Source organism: Pristis pectinata, chromosome 8, assembly GCF_009764475.1.
Source record: "Pristis pectinata isolate sPriPec2 chromosome 8, sPriPec2.1.pri, whole genome shotgun sequence".
NCBI classification, from domain to species: Eukaryota; Metazoa; Chordata; class Chondrichthyes; order Rhinopristiformes; family Pristidae; genus Pristis; species Pristis pectinata.
The window spans coordinates 65,842,045-65,863,171 of record NC_067412.1 but is presented as its reverse complement, the minus strand read 5'-3'; the positions used below and the strand labels follow the sequence as shown (position 1 = coordinate 65,863,171).

General features: G+C 39.5%; 1 protein-coding gene across 3 annotated transcripts in view; it reads left to right on the top strand.

The window, feature by feature from the left end:
• Positions 1-21,127, top strand: part of znf711 (zinc finger protein 711) — a 47,112-nt gene that overhangs the window by 15,983 nt on the left and 10,002 nt on the right. Inside the window, exons 2-6 of one of the 3 annotated variants that reach the window (XM_052021347.1) lie at positions 2,194-2,373; positions 5,998-6,170; positions 8,249-8,347; positions 8,952-9,515; positions 17,260-17,418. In XM_052021347.1, the coding sequence (XP_051877307.1) occupies positions 8,269-8,347; positions 8,952-9,515; positions 17,260-17,418 (802 nt within the window). In that variant the 5' untranslated portion in view covers positions 2,194-2,373; positions 5,998-6,170; positions 8,249-8,268. The remainder of the gene's footprint in view (positions 1-2,193; positions 2,374-5,997; positions 6,171-8,248; positions 8,348-8,951; positions 9,516-17,259; positions 17,419-21,127) is intronic. The other 2 variants (XM_052021346.1, XM_052021345.1) reach the window with 2 other exon arrangements.

The window sequence follows — 21,127 nt, the reverse complement described above, 5'->3', positions numbered from 1 at the left end:
ACGCCCAAGTCTAAGAATAGTTCTCAAAGTTCAGTTCAGCAAGTCATAAGATAGAACGATGACCAAAGGCTTTTGTAAAACCACAGTAGATTGTAGGGAGAATTTACGAAATCCACATGTTCCACGATGGAACCCATACGACACCTCAATCACCAATGATCTCCATTGCTTTGTTCTGAAGTATCTGCCACACCGAGGGCACTTGATACGTGGCCACCCACAGAAATACCTGCTTTCCAGGATAGGTTAACGACAAAGTGGACTCCACAGATTGCTCCAAAAATCCATACATGGATTGTATAGTGACAGTCACAACTATTGTTCTTCATCCATAGATACAGAGACCGGCAGTCAGGCGCTCTCTCTCTGTCTCGCGCGCATGCGCTCTGTGCAGTAGCCAGTACGCTCCAGTTATAGTCTTGCAGTCCTTAGATAACACCACACACACACACCACACACACACCACTGTCCAGGTGCCTTAAAGGGATATTCACCAAGTAACAACCTGGCTTGTAACAAAGCAGCTGGAAACCTCCAGACCGCAGCAATGAAATGTTGAAGATGTCCTTGAACACTCCAGCCAGTTGCTCGGCACAGATTTTCAGTACCTGGCCAGGTACACTGTCGGGGCCTGATGCCTAGCGAGGATTCACACTCTTAAAGGATGTTCTGACCTCTGCCTCCAAGACAGAGGGTCGCCGCTTGCTGTGCGGATTTGCATAGGTATAGTGCTATTCTCCCTTTCAAAGCGTGCATAAAAGGCATTGAGCTCATTGGGGAGTGAAGCATCACTGTCAGTTATGCTGTTAGGTTTCGCCTTAAAACCCTGCAAACCCTGCCACAGCCGACATGCATCATATTGTCTCTCTAATTTCACACAGAATTTCCTTTTCATTCCCACGATGGCCTTTCCCTAGGTCATACCTGGACTTGTAGGATTTTGGATCGCTGATCTTCTGCTTTGGGAAAACTTGGTATGTTCTCGAACGCACACACTCGTCCACGCAGGTCTCGATGAAGTTGGTGACGGCCGTGGCACATTCATTCAGATCTGAAGATGAATCCCTGGATATGGTTCAGTCCACCAATTCAAAGCAGTCCTGTAAATGCTCCTCCGCCTCCCTTGACCATACCTTTTGCGGTCTTCAGTCTCTGTCTATATGCCAGGAGTAGAAGTACAGCCAGGTGATCGGACTTAGTCATCTAAAGTTGGAGAATTCAATATAGAGTCCTGCAGGCTGCAGTGTGCCCATACAGAAGATGAGATATTGTTCCTCAGGCTTGCATTGGCATCATTGTGACAGTGCGGGAGGCCTCCAGCAGAAAGGTCACTGTAGGAGTGGGATGGTGAATTAAAGTGGCAGGCAACTGAAAGATTTGTTGCTATTGTGGACTGAGTGCAGGTACTCACAAAGCAATTGCCTGATCTGTGTTTGGTTCCTCCAATGTAGAAGAGGCTTCATTGAGAACTTCAAATGCAGTACACTGGTGAAAATGAACTGCTCTTTCAGCTGAACATTAGCAATACATTGGACAAACGATGAAGCTTAATCTGATTTTTAACTGCCACATTATTTTACCCTGTCTGAGAAATTCTCTTTGTTTCAACCATGCTCCCAAGTTTTCTGCTATGCAGACTAACCTTTTTTTCTTTCTCAGTTCTGATGAAAAGTCCCAGACCTGAAATCTTAACATTTTTTTCTTTCCATAAATGCCAACTGACCTGCTGAGCTTTTCCAGTATTTTCTGCTTTTATTTTAGGGATGACTGCTGCCTGCCTGGTAGACCATGATTTTTAAACTAGGTTTGGGTCTTGATTTTCAAACACCTGTTTCCTCAGGAACAGATGTATAAGGGCTAAAGAGGATTAAATAGCCTCACAATCAATACAAAAAGGCTGTGTGGGCATCTGAATATTTATCATGGTGGAGCCTAGACCATTTATGCAACAGGCTGGGGTGAAGTAGATGAAGTTTATTCAGTTAAGTACCAAAGATGATTATGCTTCAGAGCCTTTCCCATTATATAAAGTGCTGTTCTTGATTTTATTGATATGAATTTCATTTTATCTACTTCAGGAGCAGTGGCCTGAGTTGGATCATCAACAATTTTGGAATGCATTGTTATTTATAGATATCTTTATTAGTCACATGTACATCAAAATACACAGTGAAATGCATCTTTTGTGTATAGTGTTCTGGGGGCATCCCGCAAGTATTGCCACGCTTCCGGTGCCAACATAGCATGCCCACGACTTCTTAACCTGTACGTCTTTGGAATGTGGGAAGAAACTGGAGCACCCGGAGGAAACCCATGCGGACACGGGGAGAACATACAGACAGTGGCCGGAATTGAACCCGGGTCGCTGACGCGGTAAAGTGTTATGCTAACCGCTACACTTAACCTGTAATTTTCATAAATTTTAGTTAAAAACTGAATATTACGACTTGATATATTTCACTACAAATGCATTTGTAATGTCAGTATGTTAGGGGGATGTGATTTTTTTTTCTTTTGGATCTAGTTTCCAGTGGGGTGAAATCCAAATACCTGCCTTAGTGTATGAAGATAATAAAAAGTTGCTGTTTCTTTATGGAAATCTGAACAGTTCAAACTATTGGATTTTCACATAGAAAGACTTGAGGGAACTGGGGTGTGAGGGGAGAGCAGTGGGGAAGGGAAGTCAGCAGTAACATAGAAAATATTCAGGAATTAAACATTTCCTCAATTGGGTTTCCAAGAGAGTGGGGAAGATGGAGGTAGTCAGGCAATCAGCAGTTCTTTCATCTTATTGATTTTTGGATTAAGACATAACAGGCAATATCATTGAGGCATTGAGAGGACATTTGAACATTTAAATAGTTAATCTGATAAATAGTATAGCAGTGATAACAAGAAACTGAAAACACATTTACATAATAGATTGACTTTCCTTGAAGAAATTCAGATGCTTCATAGCTTAGTATGACAATTGCTCTGCCTAAGACCGGAAGAAATTGCAGAGAGTTGTGGACGCGGCTTAGTCCATCATGAAAACCAGCCTCCCCTCCATTGACTCTGCCTGCACTTTCTGCTGCCTTGGGAAAGCAGCCAACGTAACCAAAGATCCCTCCTATCTTGGTCATTCTCTTTTCTACCACCCCCCCCCCCCCGTGCCATTGGGCAGAAAATACAAAAGCTTGAAAACTCACATGACCAGGCTGAAGGACAACTTCTATCCCACTATTATAAGATTCTTGAACTGACCTCTTGTATGATAAATTCATGATCTCTCAATCTACCTCGTCGTGTCCCTTGCACCTTATTTGTCTACCTGCATAGTCTCTGTAAAGGTAACTAATACTATATTCTGCATATCGTTATTGCTTTTCCCTTTGTACTATCTCAATGTACTTGTGTATATGAAATGATAAGTATGGATGGCACTCAGAACTAAGTTTTTCACTGTATCTCGGTACATGTGACAATAATAAAGCAATTACCAAGTAGACTGTAATTTTATGTGCTTTCTTCAGTTTTGATTTTTATCTCCTTTCATACTTTTATGCCTATTCTGTGAATAACATTGGGCTTCTGATACTTTTAAAACTTCTGACCACCCAACTTCTCTTTCAAGGTCCACCATGCTGCTTGACTTTGTGAATAGTTTTCTCTTCTTAGATTCTTACCATTTTAACTTAAGATAGTGAATTCCTTTGTGACTTCCTGAAGCTTTGTCCAGTTACTGAGATTGTCATCACTTAATTTTGCTTTTATCCTAGATTGTGACCTGAACATTCAGGACTGAGAGGTGATAATATAGAGGTATATAAAATCATGAGGGAAATAGGTGGGGTGAATGGACTTTTTTTTCCCCTATGTTGGAGAATCTGGAACTAGAGGCCATAGGTTTAAGCTGAGAGGGGAAATATTTAATAGGAACTTGAAGGGCAACCTTTTAACACAAAGGGTGGTTATGTATGTGGAAGGAGCTACCAGTAGAATTGGTTGAGGCAAGTATGATAACTTTTAAAAGACAGTTGGCAGGTACATGGATAGGAAAGGTTTAAGAGGATATGGGCCAAACTCTGGCAAATGGGACTAACTTGGATGGGCAGCTTGGTTGGCATGGACCAGTTGGGCCAAAGGGCCTTTTTCCATGCTGTATGACTCTGTGATTGTGGCTTCTCTTCCATCCTTTCATTGTTAGCTTTGGAGTCCCCCAGTTACTATATTTGGCCCTCCTTGTCCTAAGCCATATCCCACCCCCTGTAGATATTGTGCACAGAGAAGAACGGAGATGTACAGCTCTACCTCTTCTCTCCTTTCCACTACCTCTGCCAGATAGCCGATCTATACTGTAAATCATGATTTTCTGCACTTGAACATCAGGAAGACTAAAAACATCCCAGTTCTTTTTTATTTCAACTCCTTACTCAGGCTGATCTAGACAGCTCACTACCTGAGTGGCATAGACTTAGTGGGAACATTTCTGTAGTAAATGGTAGCATTTCTCAGCATGATGGCCAGCAATGTTGGAATTCCTCATAAATGCAGAAGTTCTGAAGTTGCTATCAGCTATTGTAGTAGTTTTCAAGAATGCCGTCTGATCTTTGACTCTTCGAAGAGTCCCATGGCAGATAGTAAAAGTTGCACCAATCATGTTGCTCAGTTACTCAATCATCTGCCCAAGCAACCTGCACCTAATTAGACCTGGCACAGGAAAATGTCTCATTTTGTTTGAATGGAGAGTAACTGGCTGTTTCACAGCTCCAGCAACCAAGTTTGATTCTGACCATCAGTGCCCTCTGTGTGGAATTTGCATGTTCTATCCGTGACTGTGTGAGTTTCCTCCCACATCCCAAAGTGGTGGTGGTTGTTAGCGAATTGGCAATTGTAAATTGGCCTTTGAGTAGATAGAGTCATAGTCATACAGCACAGAAACAGGCCCTTTGGCCCAACTGGTCCATGCCAACTAAGATTCCCATCTAAGCTAGTCCCATTTGCCTGTGTTTGGCCCATATCCCTCTAAACCTTTCCAAGTGCATTTTAAATGTTGTTAATGTACCTGCCTCAACCACTTCCTCTGATAGCTCATCCCATATACTAACCACCCTCTGGGTGGAAAAAGTTGCCTCTTGTGTTCCTATTAAGTCTCTCCCCTCTCATCTTAAACCTATGCCCTCTAGTTCTTGATTTCCCCAACCCTGGGAAAATAACTGTGTGCTTTGGCCTTATCTATGCCCGTCATGATTTTATACACCTCTACAAGATCATCCTTCATTTTCCTACGCTTCAATAAAACAGTCCCAACCTGCTCAACCTCTAGCCATAACTCAGTCCTTCGAGTCCCAGCAGCATCCTCATAAATCTCCCTTCAGCTTAATGACGTCTTTCCTATAGCAAGGTGACCAAAACTGAACACAATATTTCAAATGCGGCCTCACCAATGTCTTGTACAACTGCAACATAATATCCCAACTTCTATACTCAATGCCCTGCCTGATGGAGGCCAGCGTACCAAAAGCCACCTTTACCACCCTGTCTACCTGCGATGCCACTTTCAGGGAACCATGTACTTGTACTCCTAGATCCCTCTGTTCTACAGTACTCCCCAGGGTCCTCCTATTGACTGTGAATGTCATACCCTGATTTGTCTTCTCAAAATGCAACGTCTCGCACTTATCCAAATTAAACTCCACTTGCCATTCCTCGGCCCACTTACCCAGCTGATCAAGGTTCCTCTGTTTATCCTGATAACCATCTTCACTGTCACCCAAGATGGGTGAAAGGGGAATTTGGGGAGGTGTTAATGGGCATGTGAGAGTGAATAGGTTACAGAGAAATAAATGGGAGAATGGGATTGATGAGATTGCTCTGAGAACTGGTATAGACTCAGTAGCCTGAATGGTGGTTTCTTCCATTGTGAGAAAATATAAAAATCAGAAATAAGCATTGGTTAATTTACATTTTTTCAAACGCCATCTATAAATTTGCTGATGACACCACTGTTGGCAGAATCTCAGATGGTGATGAGGAAGTGTACAGGAGTGAGATCGGCTGGTTGATTGGTGTTGCAACAACAACCTCGCACTCATCGTCAGCAAGGCTGAGGAATTGATTGTGGACTTCAGGAAGGGAAGTTGGGAGAACACGCACCAGTCTTCGTTGAGGGGTCAGCGATGGAAAGGGTGAGCAGCTTCAAGTTCCTGGGCGTCATCATCTCAGGGAATCTATCTTGGGTCCAACACATTGATGCAATCACAAAGAAGGCATGCCAGCGGCTCTAGGAGTTAGGAGATTTGGTATGTCACCAAAGACACTTGCAAATTTCTACACGTGTATGTTGGAGAGTATTCTGACTGGTTGCATTACATCCTGGTATAGAGGCTGTAATGTGCAGGATTGAAAGAGGCTACAGAGTTTTGTAGACTCAGCCAGCTCCATCACGGGCACAGCCCTTCCCTCCATTGAGGACATCTTCAACAGGTAGTGCCTCATGAAGGCAGCATCCATCATTAAGGACCCTCACTGCCTGGGACATGCCCTCTTCACGTATCTGCCATCGGGGAGTAGGTACAGGAGCTTGAAGACCCCCACTCAATATTTCAGGAACAGCTTCTCCCCACTGCCATCGGATTTCTGAACTGTCTATGAACACTACCTTGTTATTCCTCTTTTGCACTATTTATTTATTTTTGTAACTTGTAATTTTTATGTCTTTATATCTTGCACTGTACTGCTGCCACAAAACAACAAATTTCATTACGTGACAGTGATAAACCTTATTGTGATTCTTCATATTGTTTTTAATTATATTTTTAGTGATTTGCTACTTAAAAGAATTTGTGACTTTTTTAAAAGAAAGTGTTGAATTGAGGCGTTCAGAAAGATTTGATGTTTTTGACAGCTCTCTATGTCAGCTGATGTGACTTAGCTGACTGCCAATTTATGCAGCATTTTCCATGAAATCTCTGCTTAAAAACCTTGGTGATCCCGTGTGCCTTGCACGAAGAGATTTGCATGCACAATGCATTGCCATTGTGCAAAGCCTCCTCACTGGGGTTGTAGGCTGGTTAGGGAGAGTGAATTGATGCCTGGATTCTTTGAGTTGTTAGACACTGCAGTTGATTAGCAGCAATTGTACGTTACCTGCTGCTGGTGGAAAAATTTGTGTCACTGGCCTGTTCAACCTTTGAATTCATACTTCAAATCTATATACCTCAATATGGCTGGATAGAAAATTTATCTGGCCCCTTGGTTCAGCAAAACAGATCAGATCCATCAGTATCAGAATTCCAGTGTGTTCCTGATTTCCATGCTGTAATATGCAGGTGCAGAAGTCGAGAATAGGCTGAACTGGCAAATGGGCTGCAGTAAAAATTAAGCACAATTTAGTCCATTGTCCACTCCTAATTGTCATCAAAACAATTAGTTGCTGGGCCATTTCAGAAGACATTTAAGAGTCGGGCATATTGCTGTGGGTCTAAAGCAGCCAAGGTGGGGATGGTGGGTTTCCTTCCTTGAAGGATATGAATGAACAATGGGTCCTTATGACACTATGATGGCTCCATATTTATCATGTTATTTTAATTTTATTTAATTACTTGAAGGTAAAATCCATAGCTGCCAAGATGAGATTTGACCTTACATCTCCAGACCAATACTCCAGGCCTCTAGGCGATAGTTTAGTAATGTAACCATTATGCTACTTCTGGAGGTTGGGTGAGGTAACCATACAATTCCTAGAAGGTTATGTGCAATCAGGTGGATTGAGAACATCTTGTTAGTGATTTTAGGACTGAATATTATGGCTGTGGCTGATGGTCGTTGGCATCTCTATCACTACATTCTGTCAATGAACTTAATGTGGGATGTTCAAAAGAACCAGAGATGCCATGAAGACATTTTGTTGTAGAGCCAAGGTGCACTTCCTGGTATGGCGATGGAAGCAAATTTAGTATTATTCAGGACTGGGCTGGTTGTAAATGGGAATCAGTGTTGATGGATAACTCTACCAAAGAACTGACTAGTGAAATTTGTCAAATGGCCTCTGTGATTCCATGATTTTGTGATGGAAGTTAGATTCTATTTGTGCTAGAAGAGTGATTTGAAGCTGCTGTTTTCCTTTCTGGACCATCAAGGGCCAATTCATGTGCAACACAACTTATTTGTTATGTTAAGATATGGTTAGCTTGAAAGAGCATCATGAATGCTCAAGAAAACATTTAAAAGTTTAAACACTAATTGTTACACCTTTTCTGTAAAGACTGATGAAAACTCTAAATCATGGATCAAGGAGGGGGAGGACTTGAGCTGCATTCACAGGAGTCAAAAGTCTCTCATGCGATGATTATGCAGGACTTTGGTAAGTAGTTTACTTGTTTAGAAAAAGCCAAGTTGCTTCCTTTTAAATAGAATAATTAAGTACATCAAAATAAGGTCACAGATCACCAAAATATTCAAGCAGAGATTTAATGGGGAGTTTTAAATCAACGGTATTTGGGACTATACCATCAACTTGATCCAAGCTTTTCTCTGATATCATGGAAGACTATAGGCAGGTAACTACAAAGGAAATTAACATAAATGGGATGATGTGTGCCGGGACCAAGAAAAGTGGCGAGATATGTTCAGTTTAACTGCAGCGAATTCCAACATATCAGTTGCATGTTTCACTTGCTAAGGTGAGAGATTCAGTGTGATTCTGGGTAGAAGTGGATATTTAATAAATGTTAAATTATCTGTTTTACTGAATTAACCAGCTCTCTTAGGTTTCCCATGAGGTGTTATGTGTTTGGCACATCTTAGAGCTGATAATATTGACCAAATCGAGAGTTTAGTTTGTTTTGCTATTCTGTTGTGATTACATTGTAGTACAGATAAACTCGTGTATTTTACCTCCAGAACAAATGTGATTAGTACATTGTTCACAGAAATTGTCCCTAACTAATCTGTTGTTTATGTTGCAGTGTCTGGAATGGCTGGTGCAGCCCACATTGATGGAGATCACATTGTTGTATCTGTGCCTGATGCAGTACTGGTCTCGGATGTCAGTGGGGAAGAGGTTACCCTAGAACATGGTCTCACAACTAATATTCACGAAGTTGTACAGGGCCCGGATATTATAGCTGAAAGTGATGATGTAACGGATGGTGTGATGGTCTCAGGCTCTGTCTTAGAAACAAATGTTACTCTTGAAGAAGACTTGAATGCCAATTCAGTTCCTGACCATGTTCTGGCTTCAGATCTTATAACAGAGACTGTTGGTGTTCCAGATCAAGTATTGGTATCAGACCTTGTATCAGTGCAGGATGAAGAGCAGTTCGAACATGTGGTCCAGGATTCTGTTACGGATGTTCTTTCTCCTGCAGTGGTCTCAGAAGAAGTTATGGAAGTAGATTCTGTGTCAGAGACTGTAATTCAAAACCATGATTTAGTAGTTCAAAATCAAGAGACTGTTTCTGGCCCAACCATGACTATTGAAGCCCAGGTAGATGGAAAAGATGCATCTGAGGATTTCTTAATGATATCGTGTAAGTGGAAATTAATGTCTTTTTGTGTTTATCATTGTTGGGAATTGATATAATGTATTAAATTTACTGTGTAAAAGTTACACTAATGAAGATTTGCAGCAAGTTTCTGGTAATTATCAATGTATAAGTAATTTACAACACTTATACAGGCAAGAAATTTACTTAAGGAATTAAATGAGAAAATTGTGTAAACTACCATAAATAACTTATTAAATTGTATCATTGAATATTAGTTATTCACAGGTCAGGGACATTTTATTCAAGCTTTGCGGTCTTGCTATTTTGCCTACAATATAATATTGTAAAAAAATATTTAAGCTTGTAGTCCTTTTGCTACACTTAGAAATATGGAAGGCTGGAAAAGATCATTACTCTCCATCTAAGTTTTATGATGCTACATTCTTTGTCAAATTTTTCCAAATTTGTCCAATTTTCTGTTGTACTTGTTGACACCAGGTACCAGTATTTATCTTGGATGTCCATTCCTTATATTCATTGCCTTCTGCTTAAAGCCATTAAATCTAAATTATCTTTTTGTCTGTCCTCTTCCAAGTTTAAAGTTTCCAGGCCTTTTGAATCTGACGTGCTTCACAAAAAATGTATCAATGTGCAACATGCCACTTTGTATGGCTATGTGGGAGAACGGTGTTCTGACATTTACAACGTAGAATGCATTATAAAAATTAGGAGGCTCTTTTAACATTTAAGCTTTTTTAAGAACATTTAGAACATAAGCATTTAAAAACATTTAAGGTCTTCTACATATAATCCCACATAAAATACATATTATCTTGTGCCCACGATACATGGAAGGTCCTGTAGATAATTTATCCAAACAGTAAGATTTTGTACATGTGGAATTGCAGATCTATTGCCTGGCATGTAAATAGCATTGTACTACACAATATAATTTATAGCCCATGAACTTGCATCTTAATCAGTCGCCTTTAGAATGTTGAATTGCTTTTGAGGCAAATGATTTCCACTGTACACATTCTCACCTTCCGCATCCTGTCCTCAGCTCTGGCCTCCCGCCATCCTCACAATGTTCAATTAAATCTTCTTCAATCTGATTTATTCCTTTTAATAGGTTGAACAGAGTTGTACCAAGTACCATTTGCTGTATGGTAGCTCTGGACCAGTGCTCTGTACAAACTTGGAATCACTACCTGGGATTTGTGCTGTATTCTTTTGACAGTGGAGCTCAAAATTTATTCCAGTCTTTATTCTTTTCCCTCTTCGTCACTTCCATTGTGTTGATTGATATCTTCTGGAATCTATCCATCAGTACATTCAAATATCTATCTTCTGTGGTGGCCTGCAGAATAATATAAGTTAACTTTGTCACTGCTTTTTCCAAAATGAGGGCTTTGTACTTTTTCACATTAAATCTACTATTCTTAGTCTTGTTACCCATTCTGTCTAGAACATTCTGTATTTTACCACCTTGTAGATAGTTGTATGTTATCAAGCAGTATTGAATAATTTTATTTCTATCTCACTAAATCATTAAAGTAGAGTATAAATGGTAATGACCTTGGCACTGATCTGTAGGGCATCTTGCTAATTACCTGCCATTGTGCTGATGTAGCTTCTTTTGCTGTTTATTTCAGCCAATTTTTAATACATTCCAGAACTGCTTTATCTATAATTTCTAATTCTTTGGCATATAACTGATTGGTCTATAAAATTTGATATCTTCTCTTTAGAACTCTTGAAGAATGTTTTTAAGGTTGATCTTAGGTTGTAGAAAACCTGATGTACATTGTACCTTACCGTGAGTATTGGGTATTGCAAATAAGGTTTGTTTTTGTTTTAGGCACACTATCCTTTCTTTCTCTTGCATCTTTTCGTATATCTGTGAGTATTTCTTCCACCTATCCCTTCATCTTTTTCTTATTCTCTTTGACAACTTTCAGCAATTAGTTACAAAATCACCAAAACAGTACACACACAGTCACTTCATTTTGAGCATAAATTGCTTCTGTGACACATTATGGAACTTCAGGGATTATCTGCCATTTGTATTTCATGTACACAAATAATTAATCCTGCTGAATTTTAAAGTCTTTGTATCTAATAGTCCCTTTCAGTTTAAAAGAATTAATCTAGTCAATTTAAATAAACATTTATAATTACATTAGTTTTGATAAGTTTCTCTACTTGATACATAGAACAGTTCAGCACAAGAACAGCCCCTACTAATTAAACTAGTAATTAAACACCTAACTAAACAAATCCCTTCTGCCGACACAATGTCCAGAATCTCTCCATTCTCTCCACATCCATTGAACTCTTGAAGAGGTTCTTAAACGCCTCCATCGTATTTGCTTCCACTACCACCCCTGGCAGCACATTCCAGGCATCCACCACACTCTATGTAAAAAAAAACTTCGCCCGCACATCTCCTTTGAATTTACCCCCTCGCACCTCAAATGTATGCTGTCTAGCATTAGACATTTCGACCCTGGAAAAGGAACAAACTGAAATAATAGTCGTTATATACAACTGAAGATCTTGCCAGTTGTCACAAATTTCAGTAACTGATGAACAAGAGAAGTTGTTCATCAGTTACTGATGATGTAAGCTTTCTATAGGAAAAAAAATGTGGAATTACATTTTAGTTTGTCTGATGTGTTTGATGGGAGCAAGTTGAACATTTTACATTAAGCATTTATCTTAAGATATGCATTCATTATTTTAGTCATTAACAGTTCAAATAATTTTGACAAAATGTCTGTTTAAAAAGTACTGAGTTGTATTGATAAGTTTTATAGATAGAATAAAAATGTATATTCCAGTGTAATGGGCTAAATTTCAGTTGGGAGAGTAGAACTACTATTCAAAAAACACTTCCATGATTTCTTGATCTCAAATATATTCTCAAATGATTACAAAGTGACAGAGTTCTTTTTAGGAGATCATTTCCCTCTGCTATTTCGTTTCTACTCCACCCCCCCCCCCCCCCCCCCAAAAATCTCATCCCACAGGATTTTACTATGTTGTTTTTTTATTGTAGTCAATAACTCTTTATGGAATAAGTTGTTTCTCAGTTTGATTAACAAACATGGAGGAATGGAATTAGACCCTTTTAATAAATGTGAAACTGTAATAAGGTAAAACAGGACTAGAAAAGCATGTTTATGAAGGTTATAGTTTGAGGAAATATTAGCTAGGAACTCATACTTGGGTTTCAGAAGATAATTATCTTTTTAAAGATGTTATGAAAGATGAGTGAAATAAGTATATTCCTTTTTAAAAATAAAATGCAACATGGCTAAGAGGACATTGTTTGAATAACGAGCTTTAAGGAAAAAAACAACTAGAATAATATAAAAGCAACTGACAGTTATTAAAACTTAGAGAAATTTAAGAGAGCAGAGAAATGAATTAAGAGGGCCACAATGGTAACCTTAACAAAAAAAGGCTTTAACCTTGCTATGAATAGTAAATGAAAGTCAAAGCACAAATGTTGCTGTTGTCGGATGAATTGAGTACTTTTTTTTCCCACATTTATGTTGTAGATGATGACATGATCTCAGTTTTTCCACCAAAAAGAAATACAAAAGTTAGTGAAAAATGTTCATTCCACAAACCCTTTAGAGTTGAAATTAATTTGAAGACTAAATATACAACAAATGTAGTCCTTAGCAGGAAAAAAATCTTTGGGTCATTTACTGAATATTTTATAAGTATTTAAAGGGCAACAATTATAGTTGCTTTTTCTTAGTATTAGGTAATGCCATACAAATGTATTGAGCTTATAACTAAACTAGCAGACAAGGCAATCCAGTGGCTGTAATCGTATAAAACACCTTTTGAAAAATGAATACTTTTTGATTGGTTGTCTAGTAGTAGTTAAGACTACCTTGGGAAGAGAAAGCCAACGGATTATATAGTAGTCAGTGACGAACAAATGACATTTGTCATTCGTTAAGCTTAAAGCTACACACAGATCTTTGTTGACTTTCACTTGGCAACATAATCTTCAGAAATGAAGTAGGGGCGCAACATCTTTATAGATCTAGAACCCATTTGAACAGGAAAAAAACAGCAAAGTGTCTTTTCAGTGGATCAGGCTGAAGAATCTTTAGTGAAATTATAAATTAATATATTTATTCCAATGCAAAGTAATTTGAAAAAGTCACAAGAAGGGTAAGGAAGCTGCTATTAAGATATAAGGAATGGGGGGAAAGTTTTATTTTAAAGTAAATATTTTTAAAATATCCCGCAATAATTCAGATTTGAAGGAATGAGATTCCACGGTTGTACCAGTAAGTTTTCAGTACTAAGGAAGTTGTTTAGTATTAAGACTTGGTGATCTCAGTTACATGTGAATGGACAAGGCTTAGCACTTTTTTCTGGTGCATTTAGTGGGTAAGCAAGTGTTTGAATACTTTGTCTCTTTGAAATGCACCAGACTAATAATGGAACAAGGCCACTCTGACTGCAATTGTGTGTATAGGTACTGGAGGTTATTGTCCGATTTACTCCACAATAGCAGTGCTGATTATTCCTACCACAGCATTAAGACAATAAAAATAATGGGAGGTTAATAGTAGTAAATTTTCTGGGGACATATGGATCAATGCAGTGAAAGCAATTGCAAAGGAAGTTTGACTACTGTTTGTGGTAGATGGACTTCAATCTGGGTAATATAAACTGAGGGCATTGAAACAAGCAATAAAAAAAATTGTGTAACAAAAGTAGCTTAGTATGCAGAACCTAAAATGGAATGAAGTTTGAATTACTGTTAATTGCACTTAAATGCAATTGGTCAATGAGGCAATTACTCATGAAGTAGGTCAGGTCTCATTTAGCATCTGGAGGAAATTATTCTGTCAGATTATCAGTCTCGGAACAGGCCATACCATTAAACTTCAGCCATATTAACTCAAAATGAATGCCAATTCACTTGAAATGGTTCACAGAAGAGCAGCCACTGTTATTTCAAGCCTTTGAACAAAAATGTGGAATAATATTGGGATGACAGAATTGAGGATGATGTAGCTCTGGGCCGCTTGGCATATTATGGAGTTTGGTGAGGATTGATGTGGGATTAATATTCTGTAAATCATTTGTTCAATGAATGACATGAGAGGAAGATCCCACAATGGACTAATTACATATTCATTTTACTCGGGCTTGATGGAGCGATGTTCTTTTCTCAGTCAATAATGTTACCTTCATACATTATTAGATATTTATAATGAGGTATTAGCAAAAGTTGTTTCTTGGAAATATTTACTTTTTATTACTCTTTAGACACTTAATATTCTTCCTTTAGGTCTCTAAACTCCATTTCCTCATCAAGAAAATATGCAGGTAACTTTCTCCCAGGCTTCTGCCAATGCTGCTCTTGATCAGGCTACTGGGAGGTGAGTGACAGCAGCCTGGAAGCACCAAGTCTCCTCTGGCATGTCTGAAATTAGATCATGCTCTACCAAATTGAAAGGCCACTCCATCATCCACATCTCATTTGGAACTGTAAGAACTTTACAACAAAGTAACCTACTTTGGCCTTGCTATAGATTCACAAAATGTGTAGCATATGGTACCTCTGAAGGAGGTTGAATTTGGTAAAAATTTGTAAAGATAGCATATAATCTTCACTGAATTGATGTTTATCGGTCAATTAACAGAATTAAATATAGAAAGCACAGTTCTGAACAGAAATATTCCCTTAATATAAAGAATCAATACATGAATACTTTCATTTTGTAGAAATTAGAAATGATGGTGTTTGCATTATTCATGTCTTAAGTTAATTCAGAAATGTAAGTGAAGTATATCCTCTAATAGAACCAGCTCTACTGATTTTATAGAGTGCTTTTTAATATTTTTGTTGAAGTGTTGCTGGCTCCACCTTGTATTTTTGTTGATTATAGTGTATGAGGGTTGACTAGCATATTGTAAGCCTTGTTGTAAATCATTTGGATGAATCTTCCTGAATTGGGCCCACCACCAGGAGTTGGCCATATTATAGGTCCCACCCACCTGCACTTACCTGGATCTGATGCAAAGGGCAGATCATTCCCACCCTTCCATATGCAGAAGTTAAGGAACGAGGTATAGTAAGGTCTCAGGGTTGAGTAGGCCTTGGGGGTCATAGTCCAGAGACACTGCCCCTGAAGCATCTCTGACAGCTGTTCACTGAGGCAAATCTGGCAATGGAGCTTTGCCTGGTATCAGAGTCTGAACAAATTTCACGACATATGTCAGAGATGATAATTCTGATTCTGAGGCTTTATCTTACAGCATTTAAGTATGTATGATACTCAGTTACTGTAAAACTCTAAAAATCTGCTATCCTATGTTCAGAAGTACTGAAGGTTCAGTATCTGGCTCACCTAGTTCTGTTCCCTGTGCTCCATTTAAACCCAGAACGACTCCCTTTCCTGTGCTCCTTCTAAATTCACCTGGTTCACTAGAAAATTTTATTATACTACTGTGTAACATCTAGAAAAAGAGTGAATTTAAAGTGTTGACGCCAGAGGTTCTACAGATCCTGGAATCTGGAGCAACATGCACAAAATGCTGGAGAAACTCAGCAGGTCAGGCAGCACCTGTGGAGGGAAATAAACAGTCAACGTTTTGGGTTGAGACCCTTCATCAAGACTGAATTTAAAGTGTTGGTGTATCTGCCACCAGAAATCACAAGGGTGCTGGGCTATCACAGAGTTTTACTGTATTTTAAAAATCTTAGAAGGTGATAAATAAATTCTCTTGATCAATAAAAATAAAAATTATTGTTTAAGAATCACTCGTCTTCCCCATTCTCTGGTCCTAGGCTCCTCATTGAAGTGAATGGGATTTATAGTTCAATGCTGGGGCTCTGCTGCTGGTCTCCAGTGGGTCTACTTAAGCCTATGAATTACTCGGATGAGAGTAGCTGATCTCTGGTAATTCAGTTCAGAAACATTGGCCATAACCAGCACAATTCAGCCATTAGTTAGCTGTTTGTAATAAATATTTAACTATCCTATTTTGTGTTGGAGTAGAACCTGAATCAGCTGTTATAGCTAGTGTCTGGAATTTAACAATTGATGAACATGATGATATATGACTTGGCAATGATTTTTCATTTTAGGGACTTTATTATTGTAATAACTGAAATGTGTTCTTTCCAATGTTTTTATGCATTTTAATATTAAAAGGAAACAAAATTATACATTGCCATTATTTCAAACAATCATGGTAAAAAGAGAACGAGTCCCTTGATATTTTCTGGTTTTCATCAACCTTTGTTTATCCATTTGAATTTTGCACTTAAGATTAATGAGTTGTTGAGCCCAGCATTGGTAGAGGGTTGGACAGTCATGGAATTGCTTTGGGTGATACCAAAAATTCAGCTCTCTTACTTAGTATGGCTCAGAAACTCAGCTTATTGTATATTTATGGTATGCAACCTTTGTTCTGGTTCTGAAGCCTTAATGCCATATTGTTTTTTGTTTCTACACTTCTGTAGCCTAAATAGCCTAGCTATCAAAGAATATTAAAACGCTTCAAAGTATTGTCAGTGTGTATAACTATGGGAGGAAAAAAACAAAGTTCAAGTCAGGACAACAAAAATGATTTAGTTGAAATCATTTGTGGTTGTTGGGAGTTGTGGAAAGGAAGGAATATGCATGAATGGCTCAATACCTTTCAAATATTTTCATGGTGAAGAAATTTATTGCTGGACCCAGGACTAATAAAATGTTTTTGCCTGAGTTTTATGTTGTGCTATAACTGTTTTATGCAGTAGATGATGTTGGAGAGAAGTTGGACCGGATGGAAAACGCACCAATAAAAATAAGCACTGATGTTGAGCAAGATGATTCTTCTAAAGAAGATGGATTTGGAGCTGAGGTCATAAAAGTATATATCTTTAAAGCTGAACCCGAAGATGATGTGGAAATAGGTAAGAAATATGGTTTAATAAGATGTATAGTTTATAATATCTTAAGTTTATTCCCTATAACAATCTTCAATAACCAGAGCACACATTGCAAAACTATTAAATGCATTGCAATAATTATATATCCTATTAAAGAAATTGTATAGTTTAACAAAGAATGCAAGCCATAACGAGGCATATTTTCATTTCTCATAGCTATCATAGCAAAAATGGTATATGTGGGCATGAGTTTCTTTACTAGAATTGAAATTTCCAAGTACCTTTTAGGTTGTCAATCAAAGTCCATACCTTAGACCCTGCAGCAGAACTCCTATGCAATCTGAACTTCTAAGCAGCTGGCTTCATAAACTGTTCTTATCCTTTGACGTATCTGAAGACCACCTGTGCCCAGTGTCTCCCCTGTACAATTTTTGCCTCTACCCGTCTGAATCAAACTGTCTTAAGATAATAGCTCTGATTATTAAATTGAATGATGGTAGTGTTTCATGCATACTGTCAGGTTGCTCTTTTACTATTGCCTGGCCAGTTTACTATTCTTAGTTACCTGAAAGGAGAGAAGTACAAGTGTGTGGTAATAATTAGGAGAATGAAGAAAAATTGTAGGTGAAAACACAATCTGCAGCTTGTCAATAAGAAGAGACTATGGAATGAGAGGGGAGGGGTAAAGCAGAGAGAAGGATTAGAATGAGGATACCATTTATCCCTGTATCACTTCAGCCCTCCGCTGGCTGCAGCCTCATTGATTCCTGCTTTAGTGATGGCAGGCACTGCCTTCTGCACATGGGTGAGGTCATGATGCTGCAGATGTCCACTTCCATTTAGCTTCTGCTGCCTCCAATTATGTACCATTTGAGAAAAGAGGGTAAAATGTTAGTGAATGTTTTGCAGTGTATTTGCGTGCTTCTGCCTGTCTGGAAGTGTTTACAAGCTGTAAACTGTGGTTCTGAGTTTTGCACCAGAGCTGAGTACATGAACACCACCATGTAGAAGACAATGGGAAGGGACCTCAGATGAACAAAGGGTTACTCGCTCTCTCGCTCTGCTGGTAAACAGCTTGAGCCACCCGCTCGTGTAGTCAACTTGGCTGATAAGGAGTTGCTGAGCTTCAAGGCCACAAGGAAACAGGGTTGTTTGTGACTAACTGTGAAAGATGTGTTAACCTGTCTGGCTACACACAGCAGCCTTGGCTTGACCATTTTAGCGTGAGCTGGTCAAGCATACCCAAATATGGGTATGCCTGTGCAGTAGGTGGACACCCACCGGAGAACAATGTATTTAAGTTTGTTAGCACCCTGTATTCGTTGAGTTGGGCCATGTGCAGGGAAGAGCAGCACTGACTGCTCCTCCATGTACCCCCACTCCCACTAAAGAACTTTTTGTACGCTCCTTGGTTCTGCTGTTATCTGCTTTATTACAGCGCGAGTCGACTTTCACAACCATGTTAATATTTTAGTCCAGATTGAGAGAGATTGCTGGTAATTCAGTTATGAGTGTGTTATGTGTTATGAGTGTAGTAGGGATAGTCCAGGAAATTACAGACCAGTGAGCCTTACGTCTGTGGTGGGCAAGCTGTTGGAAAGGATTCTTGGAGATAGGATCTATGAACATTTAGGGAATCATGGACTGATTAGGGACAGCCAGCATGGCTTTGTGAAGGGAAGATCATGTCTCACAAGCCTGACTGGGATTCTTTGAGGTGGTGACCAAGTAGATTGATGACGGTAGTGTAGTAGACGTGGTCTACATAGATTTTAGTAAGGCATTTGACAAGGTTCCACATGGTAGGCTTCTTCAGAAGGTCAGAGGGCATGGGATCCAGGGGGGCTTGGCTATGTGGATTCAAAATTGGCTTGCCTGTAGAAAGCAGAGGGTTGTGATGGAGGGAGTGCATTCGGATTGGAGGGCTGTGACTAGCGATGTCCCACAAGGATCAGTTCTGGGACCTCTACATCTCGTGATATTTATTAATGACCTGGATGAGGGTGTAGAAGGGTGGGTTAGCAAGTTTGCAGACGACACAAAGGTCGGTGGTGTTGTGGATAGTGTGGAGGACTGTCGAGGATTGCAGAGGGATATTGATAGGATGCAGAGCTGGGCTGAAAAGTGGCAGATGGAGTTCAATCTGGAGAAGTGTGAGGTGGTACACTTTGGAAGGACAAACTCCAAAGCGGAGTACAAAGTTAATAGCAGGATTCTGGGTAGTGTGGAGGAGCAAAAGGATCTGGAGGTTCATATCCACAGATCACTGAAGGTTGCCTCACAGGTGGATAGGGTAGTTAAGAAAGCTTATGGGATGTTAGCTTTCATAAGTCGTGGGATCGAGTTTAAGAGCCACGAGGTAATGATGCAGCTCTACAAAACTCTGGTTAGACCACACTTGGAGTACTGTGTCCATTTCTGGTTGCCTCATTATAGGAAGGATGTGGGAGCGTTGGAAAGGGTGCAGTGGAGATCTACCAGGATGCTGCCTGGTTTGGAGAGTGTGGATTATGAGGAGAGACTGAGGGAGCTAGAGCTTTACTCTTCGGAGAGAAGGAGGATGAGGGGAGACGTGAAAGGGGTATACAAAATATTAAGATGAATAGATAGAGTAGACAGCCAGCGCCTCTTTCCCAGGGCACCAATGCTCAATACAAGAGGGCATGGCTTTAAAGTAATGGGTGGGAAGTTCAAGGGAGATATCAGAGGGAGGTTTTTTATCCAGAGAGTGGTTGGTGCATGGAATGCGCTGCCTGGGGTAGTGGTGGAGGCAAGTACGTTGGTCAAATTCAAAAGATTGTTAGATAAGCATATGGAGGAATTTAAAATGGGACATGTGGGAGGAAGGGGTTAGATAGTCTTAGGTGTGGTTTAAAGGTTGGCACAACATGGTGGGCTGAAGGGCCTGTATTGTGTTGTACTGTTCTATGGTTCTGAAATTAGTGCATTTGGTGGGTTTACAGTATCTGAAGACTCTCTTTCATAGACCTTGATCACAAGTGTATAGTCATTGAACTTTTGGCACAGCATCCATGTCTTTGTGGCTTCAATTCCTGGTATTGAACATCACAACCTGTAATTGCTGAAACAATTTGTTAATATTCCATGTTAAATTTATTTGTGTTTTGGGTGGAATCCATGCAGTCTTGCATTATAGCTTTATTAGGCTTGCACCTCATTGCTCTTAGGTATGCCTGGTGCTTTACTCCTTAAACTATCCATGATCCTGTGGCTTGATTGCAATGGTAGAGTGAGGGATGTGCCAGACCAAGTGATTACAGACGATGAAGGTGTACATTTCCATTAATATTGATGGTCCACCTTGAGTAATGGATGTCTGGTTTTGAGCTGTCAGATAAGTGTTCCATCTATTCTAATCTGCACACGTAATGCTGGTTCGCAATGGAAGGAGTCCTCAGTGTGAAGATGGGACTTTGCCTTCACAAGGACTGTGCAGTGGTCACTTCTTCTACCAGTGTCATCATGGGCAGTAGCACCTGCCACAGCTAGACTGATTGAGGAACTTGCTCAGACCTTGTAGAGTTTCTTTTCTGTGGCAAATAAAAACAGGACAGAGATCCACTGGTTTAATCTTTTGACATTTTCCTCATAGTGGTGAATCAAAATATATAGCCTTTCACTGTCTCTTTATTAGTTTTGATGAGAAGATTGCTTTTTTAGAGTCCTAGTTAAAATACTTTTGAAGATACTGCCGTAGTAAAATCTTATAATG